We start from the raw sequence: 17,295 nt of genomic DNA, 5'->3' as shown, positions 1-17,295 counted from the left end.
TTTTAAACTTGCCAAAGCTTGTTGCTGAAATATTTAATTAGAATACACACTCCCAAGAATAGGAAAGACACACCTCTTTCCATACAAAACATACTGATTATGGGCAATAAGAAAACAGATGCTGCTTTGTCAGGGACAGAATGTAAGATCATAATTGGAGGAGAGATTCTTTTGAAAAGGGTGAAGTAACAATTTCAACAGTTTGATTTTCTTCAAATTCCCTTTTTTTTTGGTACCAGCTTATAAGGATGTGGTCTCAACCATCCAAGCATTACCTTATCCTATATGTAATTTAATATCAAAATGATCTTTAATCCAGCTGCTGTCTACCTCCTGAATTGACTGGATGTTTGAGTGACATTTGGGGATGTTTGCCTTGATGGTGGCATTCTTATTTCCTGAGAGGTGGCCAGTATGGCCAATATCTGCTGACTGGATCAGGGTGCATGGTATCAGGCGCTTTGCTTTGAGTAGTTACCTGTTGTTTGCCAGTATTTTGAGTTGTTACTTCATGACTGTTTGGGTAACGGAGCCTGGCACCAGGCTGCTTATGTTTTTGGGTGTTTACCTGATATCTTACGATTTGTCTTTTGGCCCTAGGCTTCAGCAACAGTGGCTATCCCCAAGGAACATCATCGTTTTGTGATTGGAAAGAGTGGCGAAAAACTGCAGGAGTTGGAATTGAAAACGGCGACTAAGATCCAGATTCCTCGGCCTGAAGATCCCAGCAACCAAATCAAAATAACTGGTACAAAAGAAGGCATTGAGAAAGCACGGCACGAAATCTTGTTGATCTCTGCTGAACAGGTATGCACAAAGGATACTACTTGGTAATGATTTGAGATTTTGTCCCAGGAGCTGAGTTAGCTTATGTCTCGGTAACCAGGACTGAAACGGCGAATTTGAGAGACATCCTGACCAAAACACTACATAGCTTTAGTATAATTTCCTCCAATTAATGTTCTGCAGATTTGGCAATATAGTTCTGCATTCTGTATTCATAATTGCAACTTTGCAATACATCAAACTCCATTCAACAAAAATTTGATTTTTTTCCTGCCCACATGTGCCATCTTGAACTTGTCTCTTTGATGAATTGCATATACAATAGTTGTGTCTATTTATAAACATCGCCCAGGTTTTGTTTTAGTTTCTTCTGTTTCATCTGACCCTGCTGTTGCTAATTTCTCTCCTTCTCCCACCCCGCCCCAGTTTGACATCCTCTGTGAATTTGGCTAGCTTTTGTTGAAATATGATACAGCAAAGAATGGAACCAATTGGCCAATCGTGCCCATTTTTGGCAGTTGTGTGTCAATGGGTTTAGGTCACATAGAACCTGTAAGGATCCTAGTACTGATCTTTGACACTACATTTATACATCTCCTCAGTTTAACATACTGTTCTGGTACCAACCTTGCTGTTTCCTGTGTTTCAGCCAAAGTCTCATACTGCAGTTTTATTGAAGGCTTTCCAGCAGCCTCTTAATGTCCCTTCCTCGGCCGCCAGAACTAGAGTTTTTAAGTGCCCACATCACAAAACAAAGCCAGATAGAGCACTGATTATCAGCCTGGGAAGAAACATACTGTTGCTGAGAAGCCTTTACTTTTGCTAAGCTTGTGCTGTCTTCAAGACTTAGTAGGAAGTGTCTGCCAGCTGTGTGTATGGCATAGAATATCAGCAGAATTGACTGACATGGCAAAAGGAGTTCAGGTTTACACAAAAAGCTGCACCTTTGAGCTTGGTGATACTGCTTTTAAAGGTGCAAAATTCATTTTGAAATTAAAATGGACTTTCCCCCACCCCCAGGACAAGCGTGCAGTCGAGCGGATCAACATCGAGAAAGTCTATCACCCGTTCATTGCTGGACCTTTCAACAAGACTGCTGGGGAGATGATGCAGGAGACGGGAACTCGAATCAATATCCCACCACCAAGTGTTTTGAAGAACGAGATTGTTATCACCGGTGAGAAAGAACAGGTTGCACAGGCTGTCTCCCGCATTAAGAGGATCTATGAGGATAAGGTAAGGGCTCACAGAATTCCTCTGGCTGACAAAAGGCCTTATGTGGCTGGGTTCATTGCCACGTGAAGTGTTTGTTTCGGGCTTAGGAGCTCAGTGCCACTTGCTTCTGATGGGGATACAATGAAGGATGTGAGTAAATGATGTAGAAAATGATTCACTGCAATGCATTAGCAGCACCTCTGCACAGCAGTGGGATACAGAGTAATGCCGGCGATTCCATGTTCTCCTGCACTGGTCAGTGACTGGACTTGAAGGAGAGTTAGCATAATTAGTGTGATAACTACCTGCCTGCCATTCTTTTGGCACAGAGAGGGCCTAAAGAGGGGAGAAAATTGAACTGATATGAAGATTGCTTGATAAATTTGTGCTGCGTTAACGTTTGGACCATCAGCAGCTGTCTGATACCTCACTCAAGTAGCTATTCATGTGTTGGTGGGGCCATCACAATTGAACCCAAAATAACAGTGAATACTGGAAACACAATGAGTCAGGCAACTTCTGTGGCGTTAACATTCCAGCTTGATTACATAATTTTCATTAAACCAAAATGTTAATTGTCTTTCTCTCCATAGATGCCGACTGTTTCCAGAACCTGTAATTTTTAGTTTTGGCTTTATAATTGACTCCAGTTCTATTCTTGCCAAATGTCAAAACAAATGCATTGCAGATTACTGAATATAATAGTGATATTCCTTTTTTCCTTTCCCTGTTTACCTGTAGGATTCCTATGTCACCTCAACTGAAATTGGGTAACTTGGCACAATTCAGGGATGGCACCTGGATCTTTCTGGTCTGTGTGGCATGGCACCACACTGGGTGGTGTTACAGGGTAAGCTTTAAATGAATTACTAGTTTTAATTTTGTACGTTTTTAGAAAAAGAAAACCACGACAATTGCAGTGGAGGTGAAGAAATCTCAGCACAAGTATGTTATTGGACCCAAAGGCAACTCACTGCAGGAGATTTTGGAACGGACCGGAGTCTCAGTTGAAATCCCGCCCTCGGACAGCAACTCTGAAACAGTCATCCTTCGCGGCGAACCCGACAAACTGGGGCAGGCTCTGACTGAAGTCTATGCTAAAGTAGGTGAAGCATGGTGTCATCTGATGATTACAATTGTGGATGGTTAAGCTGATCCTCATTGTCTTTTTGTCCACTGTAGATAACTTCACAGGTCCAATGCCATCCTGGAAGCAGTCTGACTGTCTTGCTTTAATGAAAGTTGTCTCTCATTTCCCTATATACCTCCTTGTATGATAGTATAACCTGGGGATATAACAATAACATCCTTTTTATCTGGATTGGATGGTCGTATCTTTCTTTCATTTTTCTGCCATCTCTTTCGAGGTAGAACAATTGAACACTTGGTAAGTTGAGACTTGATACAAATGTTCAGCTGCCTGAACATGTGGAATGGCATTGGGCAAGTCCACTTATTTTCATAAGCTTATTGTGCCAAACAATATAAAAATAATGAACACCCTACACTACCCCAACTTTATTGGTAGTATTGCTTGACCTGGAGCTGATTTTCTTTTTTTCCAGCAGTTTCGTCTTCTATTCTTGAAGCTACCTGACTGCCTCTAGCTCCAGAGGTGCTCTTTTTTTTAAAAAAGTCTTCAGCATTAGCTTTTAGTCACTGACTACCTCTGTACCCCAGCATCCATCAGTCATAACAGTAGAGATTCCTGCTGTACTGTGAATAATCCACTTTAAGCTGAGCTTATTAATAAGATTTTGAACATGTATTACACCAAGCCCCCCACCCCAATGGGATCATTGTCTGAAATCCCAGAACAACGCTTGCATCAATGCTTAACTGTCCTTTTACTCAAGTTGGTCTTGTGGAATGGTGTGTGATTTGGGGGTGCAATAAGATTTGTTTACAAAAGCACAGACATTTGCTGCTTTTTTTTTTCTCCAATGCTGTGTGTGGATTGGGAGCTGGAGACTTGACCAGGAGCATTGTGTATACTTTCTTAGATTGAGAACTTGCAAGGTATTTTGATTTTTTCCATCTCTACCAGACTCTGCTCCTGCCCATGATTCTTGCTCCTAAAATGCTGTTGCTCGCTCTTACAGGCTTAATATATCCTTCCCTTTGTTTTGTTGTATCCTGTGTCGATAATTTCTGCCACCCATGAGATCTTGGATTTTGGTATCTGTTGCAGCTTTACATCCTATGGTAGCTCCACATATTCATATTGTACTAAAGTGATTCACTCCTTCACTATATCAGAAATAAAAGTTGAGAAGTGCATAGCAAGTGGATCATTATCTGAAATGAATTGGGGGGGCGGGGGGGCAAAAAAAGCCAAGCAATGATCGGTTTGTCCATCCTGACATGGTGCAGCCTATGGGCAACATCAAGACCCCCTCCCTGCCTTCACCCTTCACCGTTCTCCCCAAATACAATGCCACACCCTCCCTCAGTACCCTAAGGCATGCAATTTTTCTGGGGGGGGCAAAATAGAGAAACTTTAAGCCAATAATGGAAAATTGACAACTCCTCTCCTGCTCCCAAAGGTGCTCATGAAACTTCCAGAAGACTCAGTTACTGACTGACACATTCACTTTCGATAACTCTGCTCCCTCTCAAAGGTCTTTTGTGGATCCACGTACAGTACGTGCAGGCAATCTATATTTCAGAGGGCAATGACGCTTTTAAAGAAGTTCTTTCTGATTAAATTAACTATTTTCTTACCTTGTGCTAGTGCCCTCTAACCACCACCCCCTCTTCAACTCAAATAACACGTCCACCCAACCTACTGTATTTCCTTTTAAAGAAAAGTCTACTCAATGGTACAATGTTCTAGATGTGTGGTGGTCTTATTTTTCTCTTTAAAAAAGAGAATAGGAGATGCGTTCCATCTAAAATATGAACCCAACAAAGCCTTGATGAAGTTTACTCTCCAAGTTAACCTGCTTTCTCTTTGATTCCACGCTTCCTGCCCCACCACTTCAGATCTTTTGTTAAAGCACTGATCCTTGACTTTTGTTTTGTGCTTTTATTTCAAATTGCATATATGTCCGGTGTTTTACTTGTATAAGACTACAAATCCAAGCTCAGTGGTTTCTGTGGTGAACAGATGCACATGTACCTGAAGAGCAGTTCACGGGTCCATTGTCTACCACTGAGATAGCAGCAAATGGTACAATACTTGACTAACTGTCTGCATCTGTGCATTCTTACTGAGATGGTTAACCAGTACTTTTTTTCCCCCTCTCTTCCTCCTGTTTTCAAGGCAAATAGTTTTACAGTAGCAAGTGTCAATGCCCCAGCCTGGCTCCATCGCTTCATCATTGGGAAGAAAGGTCAGAACCTGAGTCGCATAACGCAGCAAATGCCAAAGGTACAAGAAGCACTGCTGTTCGATGATTTTGCAAGAACCTGGCCATTATTCCAGGTGTTTCAGTTATTGATTGGGCCTTGACTGTGTCAGGGAGCTTTTAATCTGTGTCTCTCTCTCTCTCTCTCTCTCTCTCTCTCTCTCTCTCTCTCTCTCTCTCTCTCTCTCTCTCTTTCTTTCTCTCCCCCCCCCCCCAGTGCAGGAGGGGATTTTTGTTCTTTCCCTGTTAATTGCAGTGCATTGTTGAATGGGGAACAATTAACTGTCCTTATCTCTCTCTTTGCTCTAGTGTAGAGGATAATTCTGTCCCCAAGCTACATGTTATTGTACAGAGGAGTTATTGTATTGCTCTGGTTTCCCCAGTGTTGGGTATCTTTTGGATTGTTCCATTCTCCTGTACCCTGCGCTGTGTTACAGGTGGCAGCTCCTATCCTGACCAGTCTTTTTTTTTTTTTGCATTGAGTTTGTTCAGTTGTCTGGTCACTGACTCTCCTACCGGTGTGTATAATGCACAACCTGCTTTTGAGTAACTTGAGGCTGAAATGTTATTTTATTCTTTATCTTCACTCTTGGTACAGGTATACATTGAATTCACTGATGGTGAGGATAAGATTTGTCTGGAGGGCCCAACCAAGGAGGTGAAACAAGTTCAGGAGCAAATTGAAAATGTTGTGCAGGATTTGGTGAGTATTGGAGAGAAACAATCACAGTGGACTTGAAACAGTGAAAGTTACTCAGTAACTTGAAGCAGGATTTTGATAAATGTTGATTACTCGGGTGTTTTAAACGCTGCTATTTTTAAAGCGGTTTATAAAGTGAACCTCTTTTTGGCGGCTGTATTTCAAAGAGTAATGTAAAAGATGAGCAAGAGAGACACAAGATGTTGCAGATTATCTCTGTCATAGAGTTAGGAAAGTTTTACTGCACATTGTTCCACATCATAGCTGCACCTAGGGAACTCAGCCTGACCTGGTTCAAGAGTAACCAGCCTTCTAAGACCAACAAGAATTGACTGAAATGAGGGTTAAGCTCCCAGATTCAACCCACTTCTCAGTGGACACACAACCACAGTAGAGAACTATACATAATAGTGCTCCAAAGCATTGAGGTGGAATTTTCTCTTTTGAGGGGTGTTAAGAATAGCAGGAGTGGTAAATGGGGGGGAGAAAAATACAGAATAAGGGATGGGAGACTGCTTAGAAATGAAAATCGGACGTGCTGCAGATACACAGCAGGTCCATCAACATCTGATGAGATGAAGATAGGTTAACCTAAGTTAGATTTTTGTGGTGGTGATACAGCTTTGATAAAGGTGGATAAACTTACTTTGCCCCCTCTAATGTTATTAACCTGCTGTGTATTTCCAGCATTATCTGGTTTTTATTTGCTTTCTGTAATTTGTATTTCATGTTTTTAGTGGCATTTATTTGAGTCCCATACTGTAAGCCTGCTTCGAAGGTTGGTAAAGTTCAGGGTAGACCGCAAGGAGATTTTAATGGAAGGTAAATCCTGTGTGGGCTTTAGTGCAGATTTGAGGTAACACATGGTTGACTGTGTATGGCTGTTGAGGAGAATAGATGGTCTGTAGATTTACTTGGTCTACAGGTTGTGTTGAGATCTAATCGGCTTGTGTTAACATTAATTACAGGTGAATCGCATGGATTACACTGAATTAACAGTTGATCCCAAGTTTCACCGCCACCTTATTGGAAAAAATGGAACAAACAGTAAGTGTGTACAAATATCAGTAGCCCTTGTTGAATTTTTTATGCAGTTGATAGCGATAGTCCGTCACTCACTCTTAGGAGACAGGTAGCAATAGCCCACCATTCACTCCCACAGTCGGTGCTTGTGATGCACTAAAGTGTCACATTACTCCTGCATGTCAGATTAGAGCTCATTTTTAATATCCCTCTGATCTATGCTTTGTGAAGTGGGTATAGGGCAGAGACCCAGAGGAGCCTGGTATTGTGTAACTGATGGTGTTCTGGAAATATGTAAAAGTAGGGAACCCACAAAAATTTGATAGATGGGTTGGTTGTGGGATTTGATGCCATGAGCTCGGTCAATGGGTAATATACATTAAAATGTATACCAATCTGCTTCCTGTTCATTTTCATTATTGAGGAAAAAAATACAGACTTGACATGACACACTGGATAAGTATGAACTTGACGTTTGGCAGTGGTTTCAAGTTGCATTTTGAACACAAGAACCTGATTTCAAATCCCAGTGGCTCCCCTCATAACAGCTAAAAGCTGGGCCCAGTTAAACAGGAGAAAATTTCTATAGAGCTATTGACTCTACATCAGTCTTTTTTTGTCATTCGTTACAGCATTGAAGTTTAGCATAATCTATATAACAAGAGTCCAAACACCTGAATTTTGATGTAATGACTGACTTTTTAAAATTTTCTTTTGTTCTTTCCTTCTCTAAGTAAATCGTATCAAGGATCAGTATAAAGTCTTAGTGCGAATCCCCCCTGATAATGAGAAGAGTAATCTAATCCGGATTGAAGGAGATCCTCAGGGAGTTCAAGATGCCAAGAAGGAGCTGTTGGATCTTGCGTCCAGAATGGTGAGCAGTGGACAATGGAAAGACACGTTGATTTTGTTTAATGAGAGCAAACTGCTTCAATCTCTTGTGGCTGCAAATACTAATTCCTATGTAATGGCCTTTAGCTGACAGCTGAGGTTTAGATATTCATGCACAAATTTCTAAGCGCAGTGTCTTCACAAGTGTTTTACAATTCCTTAGCTTGGCATCAGATTATTAAAAATTCTTTCCTGGCATGTGGGTGTCGCTGGCTAGCCCAGCATTTATTGCCCATGAGAAGGCGGTGGTGAGCTACTGCCTTCAACTGTTGCAGTCCATGTGTTGCAGGAACACCCACAGTGCTGTTGGGAAGGGAGCTGCAGGATTTTGAGCCAGCAACAATGAGAGAATGCCGATTTATAGTTCTAAGCCAGGGTGGTGTGTGGCTTGGAGGGCAGCTTACAGGTGGTAGTGTTCCCATGCATTTGCTGCCCTTGTCCTTCGAGGTGGTAAATGTCATGGGTTTGGAAGGGGTTTAATACACCCTTGTGAAGTGCCTTGTTTCTCTGCATTTAAAGGTGCTAGATAAATGCAAGTTGTCACTGAGTCTGAATAATTCTTTGAGGAGGTAATGAGCAGGTTAGACAAAGGAGAGCCAATAGATGTCATCTACCTGGACTTCCAGAAGGCCTTTGACAAGGTGCCGCATAAGAGGCTGCTCAGTAAGATAAGAGCTCATGGCGTTGGAGGCAAGGTACTAGCATGGATAGAAGATTGGCTGTCTGGCAGGAGGCAGAGAGTGGGGATAAGGGGGTCCTTCTCAGGATGGCAGCCGGTGACTAGTGGAGTTCCGCAGGGATCAGTGTTGGGACCAATTGTCTCATCTATACTCCCGCTTCAGCAAACTCAGCATGGAGCAGGTATCAGATCTAGGATCTGCCTCGTGCTCCAGGCCCCAGTCATTGAAGTGAACCTTATGCATTTCATTATTGAGAGAACAGTTGAAGGCAATAAATAATGATTTCGCAGTTTGCTCTTAATGATTGAAAACATCTTTATGATTCACAGGAAAATGAACGCTCCAAGGATTTGATCATTGAGCATCGGTTTCATCGTACAATCATTGGCCAGAAGGGAGAGAAGGTTAAGGAGATCCGTGACAAGTTCCCTGAGGTAACCATGCAAGGAGCTGTAATTTTGATCAACCTGCTTTTCTGTTCTAATTTGCATGTTTGGATTCCTGCTGTATTGACTGTCTGTATGTAACTCCCCCCAAATTAGGTCGTTATTAATTTCCCAGATCCAAGTCAAAAGAGTGACATTGTGCAGTTGCGTGGCCCCAAAAATGAGGTAGAAAAATGTGCCAAGTTCCTGCAAAAAATCGTGGCTGAACTGGTAAGTGGCTGCACGGTGCCATAAGGTGAAGGGCAAGTCTGGGAAGACTATAGAGGGGGAAGGATAGTCTTTACCATGCACAAAGCAAGGCCTGCAGAGTGTTGGATATTGAAAAGTGTATATCCTCTGCCATGGGGCATGAGTGGGGTGGATTAAGGGAGTGTTGTACTGCAGGGTTAATCAGTCTGGTAGAAAGATTAGTAGTGGGATGGTTTTGCATCTTTTTTAAATCTTAGCGTGTGAGCATTGCTGTCAAGACCAGCATTTACTGACCATCCCTAATTGTCCTTGAAGGTCAATTATTCTTGAACCGTTGCAGTCCATCTGGCATAGGTACAGCCACAGAGTGCTATGAGGGAGATGTTCCAAGATTTTGTCCCAGCTATAGTGAAGGAGAAGACTTGAAAGCCACAGTGACCTCCCTTGTCAGTACATCAATGTGTGAAATGCTGGATGTCACAGGAAAACAAGTGCCCGCTCCTGAAATTGCAAGTCATTTAACCAATGTAGCAAAAAACAGTACCACAGGATCTTTACCGTGCAGAAGGAGGCCATTCAGCCCATCAAGTCTGCACTGGCTCTCTGAAAGAGCAAGCCACCCAGTCCCACTCCCCTGCCTTTATACCTGTAACCTAGCACATTCATCCTTTCTTTTCAATTCCCTTTTTTGAATACCACGATCGAACCTGCCTCCACCACCTTTTTTTGAAGTTTGTTCCAGACTCCAATCACCCTCTGGGTGAAAAAGGTTTTTTTCTCGTACCACATTTACTCCTTTTGCCAATTATTTTGAATCTATGCCCTCCTAGATCTTGATGCTTTCTTCAGTGGGAACAATTTTTCACTGTTTACCCTGTCCATACCCCTCTTGATTTTGAATATCTCTATCAAGTCTCCTCTCAGCCTTTTTTTCTCCAAGGAAAAGAGTCCAAGCAAATCTGTTCTCATAGCTCCAGTTCTTTATCCTTGGAATCATTCTTGTGAATCTCCTCTGTACTCTTTCCAATGCCTTGCTGCGTGTTAGAAGCTGGGGTTCTCGGATGCCACCTAGGGCTCTCAAGCTTCCATTATTTTAGTAGTTTTGGAAAGGCCTGAGTTGGAATGTATGTATTATTCCTGGCCAAAGCAATGTCTTGTGTGTGGGCATTTCACTGGTGTCGCTATTGATTTGTCTTCCACTTTAAATTTAGGTGGAGAATAGCTATTCTGTCTCTGTGCCCATCTTCAAGCAGTTTCACAAAAATATCATTGGAAAAGGAGGAGCAAATATCAAGAAGGTATGTGTGTGGTGACCCTTTGTCTACAAGAAAGAAACAGGTAAAAGCGAAATCAAGTTGGAGAGCAAGATAATAAGAAAAAGTCTTGAGTTTATCTTGGGACATTCTAATAATTGATTTTGAAGGAAGGAGGAGCATTCACTGGTTTGGCAGCAGCAATGTTGTTTTCTTATAGAATTAAAGCTTTTGATATCACTCCAGACCAGTTGAGAAGACTGGGTGAATTGCATTAACCTCATGGATAGACTTGGAGTTCTGTTTTAAATACCAGCCTTCATGAAACCATGCAATAGATGCATGGACATTCTTTGGCATTTGACCTTTGTATCATTCTGCATCACAGCTGCTAATGTGAGCTTGAGGGAGTTAAGGCTACCTCAGGAAGTTTATTTTTTTTTAAAAAAAACTTAGGTGTCAATCCAATATTGCAGTTATAGCTAAGATAATTTTTAAGGTTGATGCTCTTATCTGGTGGACCATCAGGTGAGAATTAACTTGAGGAAGCAGCAAACTACTTTTTTCCTTTTATTGCCCAGTTTGCCAGCCTTCATTTATCCTGGTAGCTTTTGAAATGACTGCAAGTACACTCGACACCATATGCAGTTGTCTTGCTTTTTTGAAGCGATCAAATGAGTTTCTCAGTAAGGTCCTTGCAAAGTTGTATTGTTGCTAGATCAAACTTTATGCCCTAGGGTTCAGTGGATGGTTAATCTATTTAGGCACAATGAGAAGAATGCAAGATGTCTACCTGACAGTTATGTCAACATTACCAACTAAAGGCTTATACAATGCTAGTGAAAATTAGTTGAGAAGAGATATTAAATAAACCCTTGTAGCAGAAAAGTATTCTACTAATACTGAACCAGAACATCGCCTGTGAAATGTCATTTCTCCACTTTTTTATTCCTTGACCATTATCAACATAAAATTGTATATGGGCCTTGCATCAAAAAATTGTTGAACTATAAATTCATTCAATCAGTGGACGGGATCTCTGCAGCTTGCATCTTTCCTGGTTTAATTTCCTTGGAAAATCTAAGTGAAGGACCAGGTTCAGCGACAATCATTGTATGTTACAACATTGGATTCATTAGCGTGTAGGAGGATTTTTAGACTAGATGTGAATCACTGCCATCATATCTTATTAATGTCTAATTCCACTTCATGGAGGTAACCCAACTCTCTCCAAAGATGAGCAGGCACTGGATTATATCACCAATTCTGCATAAAACATTGGATAATTACCAAACATATGATGCATATTACCAGCAATCCAGACTATTTTTAATTGGGATTCTATCTGTAACATAAAGTCTTTAAACTGCTCTGTTAATATTCATGCTTTGTCTGAGGCAAAAGTCCACTTCTAGACATTTGAATATTCTGAGTGTGGAGTGAAATTCATGACTTTGTCCGGTTTTACACCTTTAAATTGATGGACAGAAAATTGGGCAGGCTTTGTTAGGGGCATGCAATCCTCTCTCCCTATCCGCTGTACTTACTGTGCCTAAGCTATCTAATAGCTTATCCTAGTGTTCAAATCCTTCCATGGCCTCCCCTCTACTTCCTGTTCTACAAACCACCTCCTGTTCTACAAACCTCTTGGATTCCTGTGCATCCCTAACTTTAATTGCCCCACCACTGGTGGCTGCACCTTCAGACCCTAAGCTTTGAATTCCCTCCCAAAACTTCTCTGCCTTTCCATCTCTTCCCCCTTTTTAAGATGCTCCTTTAAAACCCTAAGATGTTGATCAAGTTTTTGGCCTCCTGCCCTAATATCCCCTTACAGGCTCTGTCAAATTGTGATTGATTAAAATGGACTGATGCTTTTGCCTATATATTCTTTGTCTATGTCCAAATATTTATTAATCAGATCTCCCAGGGTGTTCCTCACTGTGCTATTTTATTACAATAAGCTTGTAAACAATGAAATGCAATGGAAAAAATGCTACATGAAGTGTGATGCAACATGAGCTATTTAATATCTATAAAAGTATTAAAAATTGTCTGAAATATTCCCAAGTCTGGCATCCAGTGTTTCTACTAGGGACATGAAGGTGCTATTTAAATATTCTTTATTTCTTGCCTGTATTTCTTACCTCCTTTTTTCTTTCTTTCTTTTCTATTGATCTTTCCTGCTTCATCCACTTACTAGAACCCATACTGCCAAAAAAAACAATTTTGTCATTGCCTTGAGGTTAATGTTGGGCAATCTGGTAACAAGGGATCAAATCTTCCTGCTGAGCAGGGTTCAGTGCCAAACTATATAGTGCTTCTTTTAAGCACTGACACAGAAGGATAAACTATTCTTGCATTCATTCCAGCCTTACGTTGTTGAGAAATGTTGACTTTTTAAGCTTTTTTTGTGCTATAATTTGGAGAAGAGAACTTTCTCTTTGGGAGTAAGGGTTTGTCCGTATCTGTCCAATCTCCTAGCTCTGACTTAGAAAAATGTGACCAAAAGCCTGTTGACTTTTCAGAATTTCAGCACCTCCTGAGCACAAATGGAGAAGACCCAGTTTCAAAAAGAAACCTAGCTATAAGTAACTTTAGCCTTTAGATTAAATCCTTGTAAATTTAATGTCCAATGAGTCATCGACTAGGCAGTTACTATATGGATGTCATAATTCAACCCTTTCCTGAGGAGCATCGCCAGCCCTGTTGTGTCTAGTGAGAAATGTTTATTATGTTCCCATGACGACGGCCGTCAGTCTTGGATTCCACTAATTGGTGGGCAAAACTAGAAAGAGTTCTCCTGAACATCAAGAGATTTGCTCATTGTTTTTCTATTCTTTCCAGATCCGTGAGGAAACTAATACAAAGATTGATTTGCCAGCAGAAAACAGCAATTCTGAGATGATCGTTATTACAGGAAAGAAATCCAACTGTGAAGTGGCTCGCAGCAGGATCCTGGCCATCCAGAAGGAATTGGTACGAATTGCTTTCATTTAGTTTACAGTGCATTTGTTTAGCTTTTTTCGCGAGAGGAGATTCATACTCTTTTTGTCTGAGGTGATATTTTCTCCTGCTATTACTCTGTACAGCCAGATGTTTAAACTGTATAAACTCCTGAAGAGAAATTCCAAGATGATTCCACAAACAATATTTCTGTTGTTTGTAATGCTTAGCCACCCTGGGAGCAAAATAGATAAAATAAATTTGTGGTGGGTGGTTTTGGGAGGGTGTTGGGGGCGAGGGCTGGCATTGTTGAAAAGTTTGAGGACAGATGAAATTGTCACTTTCACTCCCAACATTTTGAGAGCAGGGTTTTTCTCTTTAGTACAAGAGAACTGATTTAGTTGATTGAAGCAGAGGGTTGATGTTTCTACATTCAACACATGATTTTGAAAAGCTTCATTAATTTATCTGGAAATTTGGTGGGCAAGAGCTGAACTGAGATGAGGCTTTGGGCAGATTTGTGCGACTTTCACTATGGAAGGAAAAAATTTGAGAGTGGCCTACGTGGGAGCTGCTCCTTTGTCTTATGGTAAGTAATCACAGAACAGTATTGATTGCAGGGTGTAGAAAAGTACTCTTATCGGTGAATGCCACTTCGAACTGCTCATCTGACCATTGTACCTGTGGACAAAGGAATCTTGTGATGTTTTCCTTTTCCTCCCACCCCAAAACTTTGCAATCTTTGCACAGATAGCTTCATTGGTTTTGAAAGATCAGCATAAAAAATAGGAGCAGGAGTTTAACTAGATTTGAGTTTTTGAAATAGAGAGGGTAATAGAGAAGGTTGTGAGCATAATGTGGTTGATGTGGTCTATATGTACTTCCAAAAGGTGTTTGATAAAATGCCCACAATTGCTAACCCAAGTTGAAGCCCATGGAATAAAAGAGACAGTTGCAGCAAAAGTACAAAGTTGGCTGAGTGACATGAAACGGAGAGAAGTGATGAACAGTTGTTTTTCAATCTGGAGGAAGTTTTACAGTGGGGTTCCATGAGGTCGTGCCAGGACTGCTGCTTTTCTTGATGTATATTAATGGCTTAGACTTGAGTGGACTGGCATAATTTCAAATTTGCAAATGACACAGCTTGAAATATTGTGAACTGAAGAGGGGGAAAATGCAGGGCTATGGGGAAAGGGTGGGGGTTTGGGACTAGCTAAATTGCTATTGGAGATCTGGCAGGGAATCAACTGGCAAATGGCTTCCTGTGCTGTAACCATTCTTTGATTATGAGTAGGCTATTTGGCCCTTCAAGCCTGCTCTGCCATTCAACAAGACCCTGTCTTATCATCTCCCTCAACTCCACCTTCCTACCCTATTCCCCCATGTTCCTTAGTACCCAAAAAACTATCGATCTCTGTGTTGAATATACTAAGTGATTGAGCAACCACTATTCTTGGGGCAGAGAATTCAAAAGATTCACAAACTTTTGACTAAAAATATCTTTTCCTCATCTCAGTCCTAAATGGCCGAACTATTACTCTGAGATTGTGACCTGCTGTTCTAAATTCCCCAGCCAGCAATAACATCAACTACTACCATTAAGTTAGGGGAGCAAAGGGCAGGGGAGACTGGACAGCGAATGAGTTTTCAACCTTTGGACCAAGTTTAAATCCAGCCAGGACTGATGACAAGTAAGCTTTCTTTGCCTACACTGGATGCTTGGAATCCACCCCCCCCCCCCCCCCCCCCCCCCCAACATTTGTCTCCTTAGTTTGTTAACAAGTATAAGAATTTGCTCCAAATAGAATTTTTCATCAATATTAACGGTTTCTTTTATACACGCCAGGCCAACATCACAGAAGTCGAAGTTTGCATTCCTGCCAAACTCCACAATTCTCTGATTGGTGCTAAGGGTCGCTTTGTCCGTTCCATCATGGAAGAGTGCGGAGGAGTGCACATCCACTTCCCTACTGAAGGGTCAGGCAGTGATACAGTCACCATCAGGGGATCTACTGAGGAGGTTGACAAAGCCAAGAAACAGCTCCTTCACTTGGCTGAGGAAAAGGTACTTTTGGTGCTATAAAAACAGAAAATGCTGGAAATACTCAGCAGCTCATGCTGAATCGTGGAGAGCTGGCAGCATTCATAGAGAAAGAAACAGAGTTAATGTTTCAAGTGAGAAACCTTTCATTGGATTATTTTGGATTTCCGTTTCCAGCATTTTCTACTTTATTTCAGATTTTCAGCATCCAGCAGTATTTTCTTTTGTACTTTTATGCCATTATAAAGTGGGGTGCCACTGTACCACGTTGTACATTGTTCTTTTTAGAACACGCTTGAGTTGCCAATCATGGGTATGATTAGAAGAGAGCAAAATGAAATGTGGGTGAAATACTCTGGAACATTATTGTGCTCCTTCATCCAGGCATGAGCTGGCAGCCATGGCTCATTGGGTATCATTCTTGCCAGGGTTGTGGGTTCAAGTTCCATGCTAGAGATTTGAGCTTGTAATCGAGGCTGACACTCCAGTGCCATACTAGGGGAGTACCATACTGTTGGCGATGCCGTCTTTCAGATGCGATGTTAAACAAAAGCCCATTGGCCCTTGGGTGAGCACGAACAATCTTATGGCACTCTTTCTCTTTGGTATCCTGGCTAATTTTTTTATACTTGTTCACAGGATGTGGACATCAGTGACTAGGCCAGCATTTATTGCTACCCCAAATTGCCCTTGTGAAGGTGGTGGTGAGCTGCCTTCTTGAACCACTGCCGGCCATGTGGTGTAGGTACACCCACAGTGCTGTTTGTTTTGACCCAGCGACAGTGGAGGAGCGGCGATATCGTTCCATGTAGAATGATGGGGAACTTGCAGGTGGTGTCCCCATGCACCTGCTGTCCTTGCCCTTCTAGGTAGTGGAGGTATTAAGTTTGAAGATACTGTCTAAGGAGCCTTGGTCTGTTGCTGCAGTGCATCTTGTAGATGGTACATAACTCCTGCCAGTGGTGGAGGGAGTGAATGTTGAAGGCGGTGGATGGGGTGCCAGTCAAGTGGGCTGCTTTGTCCTGACTTGTATTGAGCTTCTTGATTGTTGTTGCACTCATCCTGGCAAGTTAGAGAGTATTCCATCACACTCCTAACTTGTCTTGTAGAGGTGGACGGGCTTTGTGGAATCGGGAGGTGAGTTAATCAGCAGAATTCCTAGCCTCTAATCTGTTCTTGTAGCCACAACCAATACCTAAAAACAGATGACCTGATCAATCTCACTGCTGCTTTTGGAACCTTGCTATGTATAAATTGGCTGAACATGTTTCCTATGTTACAACTCACTTCAAAAATAATTAATTAGGTGAATGGAGCTTTGTGATCCCCCTGAGGCAGCGAAAGGGATTATATAATTATGGCCTGTCTTTTCTTATGATCTAAGACCTGATTCCGATCACTTGCCTACTGTTGGCCTAGGAAGGACATAGGCCAACCAATAAATAATTTATACAAGTTACATAAGCCATAGGACATATGAAACAAATAACTGCTGACTTAATCTGGAAAAGCAAATACAAGATCCTTGAAACATCGTTGGGAGTATTTCTACATAGTAACTCAGAAATTGCATTGATGATTTGCACAGGCTGACAGTTACCATTCCTAAACACCCCTCCGCTGGAGTAGCTTTGAGTCAATGAACACAACCTCTTAAGCTGCATTTTGCTTCTGATCAGTGAATATAGTAATTTGCTTTTCCTTCCTCTTTTATGGGGTGACTGAACCCTTGGAATTCTACTGAGTGATTTAAAATGAAAATATTGACCTTCATGCAA

General features: G+C 41.6%; 1 protein-coding gene across 2 annotated transcripts in view; it reads left to right on the top strand.

Moving 5' to 3' along the window:
* The window catches only part of hdlbpa (high density lipoprotein binding protein a), a 78,021-nt gene that overhangs the window by 25,237 nt on the left and 35,489 nt on the right, over positions 1 to 17,295 (top strand). For both annotated transcript variants that reach the window (XM_041210823.1, XM_041210819.1), the window contains 12 exons: positions 601 to 807; positions 1,807 to 2,022; positions 2,897 to 3,103; positions 5,267 to 5,374; positions 5,950 to 6,054; positions 7,020 to 7,098; positions 7,809 to 7,948; positions 8,975 to 9,079; positions 9,188 to 9,301; positions 10,492 to 10,578; positions 13,378 to 13,509; positions 15,323 to 15,541. In XM_041210823.1, the coding sequence (XP_041066757.1) occupies positions 601 to 807; positions 1,807 to 2,022; positions 2,897 to 3,103; positions 5,267 to 5,374; positions 5,950 to 6,054; positions 7,020 to 7,098; positions 7,809 to 7,948; positions 8,975 to 9,079; positions 9,188 to 9,301; positions 10,492 to 10,578; positions 13,378 to 13,509; positions 15,323 to 15,541 (1,719 nt within the window). The remainder of the gene's footprint in view (positions 1 to 600; positions 808 to 1,806; positions 2,023 to 2,896; positions 3,104 to 5,266; positions 5,375 to 5,949; positions 6,055 to 7,019; positions 7,099 to 7,808; positions 7,949 to 8,974; positions 9,080 to 9,187; positions 9,302 to 10,491; positions 10,579 to 13,377; positions 13,510 to 15,322; positions 15,542 to 17,295) is intronic.

This window comes from Carcharodon carcharias, chromosome 2 (genome assembly GCF_017639515.1).
Source record: "Carcharodon carcharias isolate sCarCar2 chromosome 2, sCarCar2.pri, whole genome shotgun sequence".
NCBI classification, from domain to species: Eukaryota; Metazoa; Chordata; class Chondrichthyes; order Lamniformes; family Lamnidae; genus Carcharodon; species Carcharodon carcharias.
Note: the sequence above shows the minus strand (reverse complement) of the source record. Positions and strands in the feature narration are given on the sequence as shown.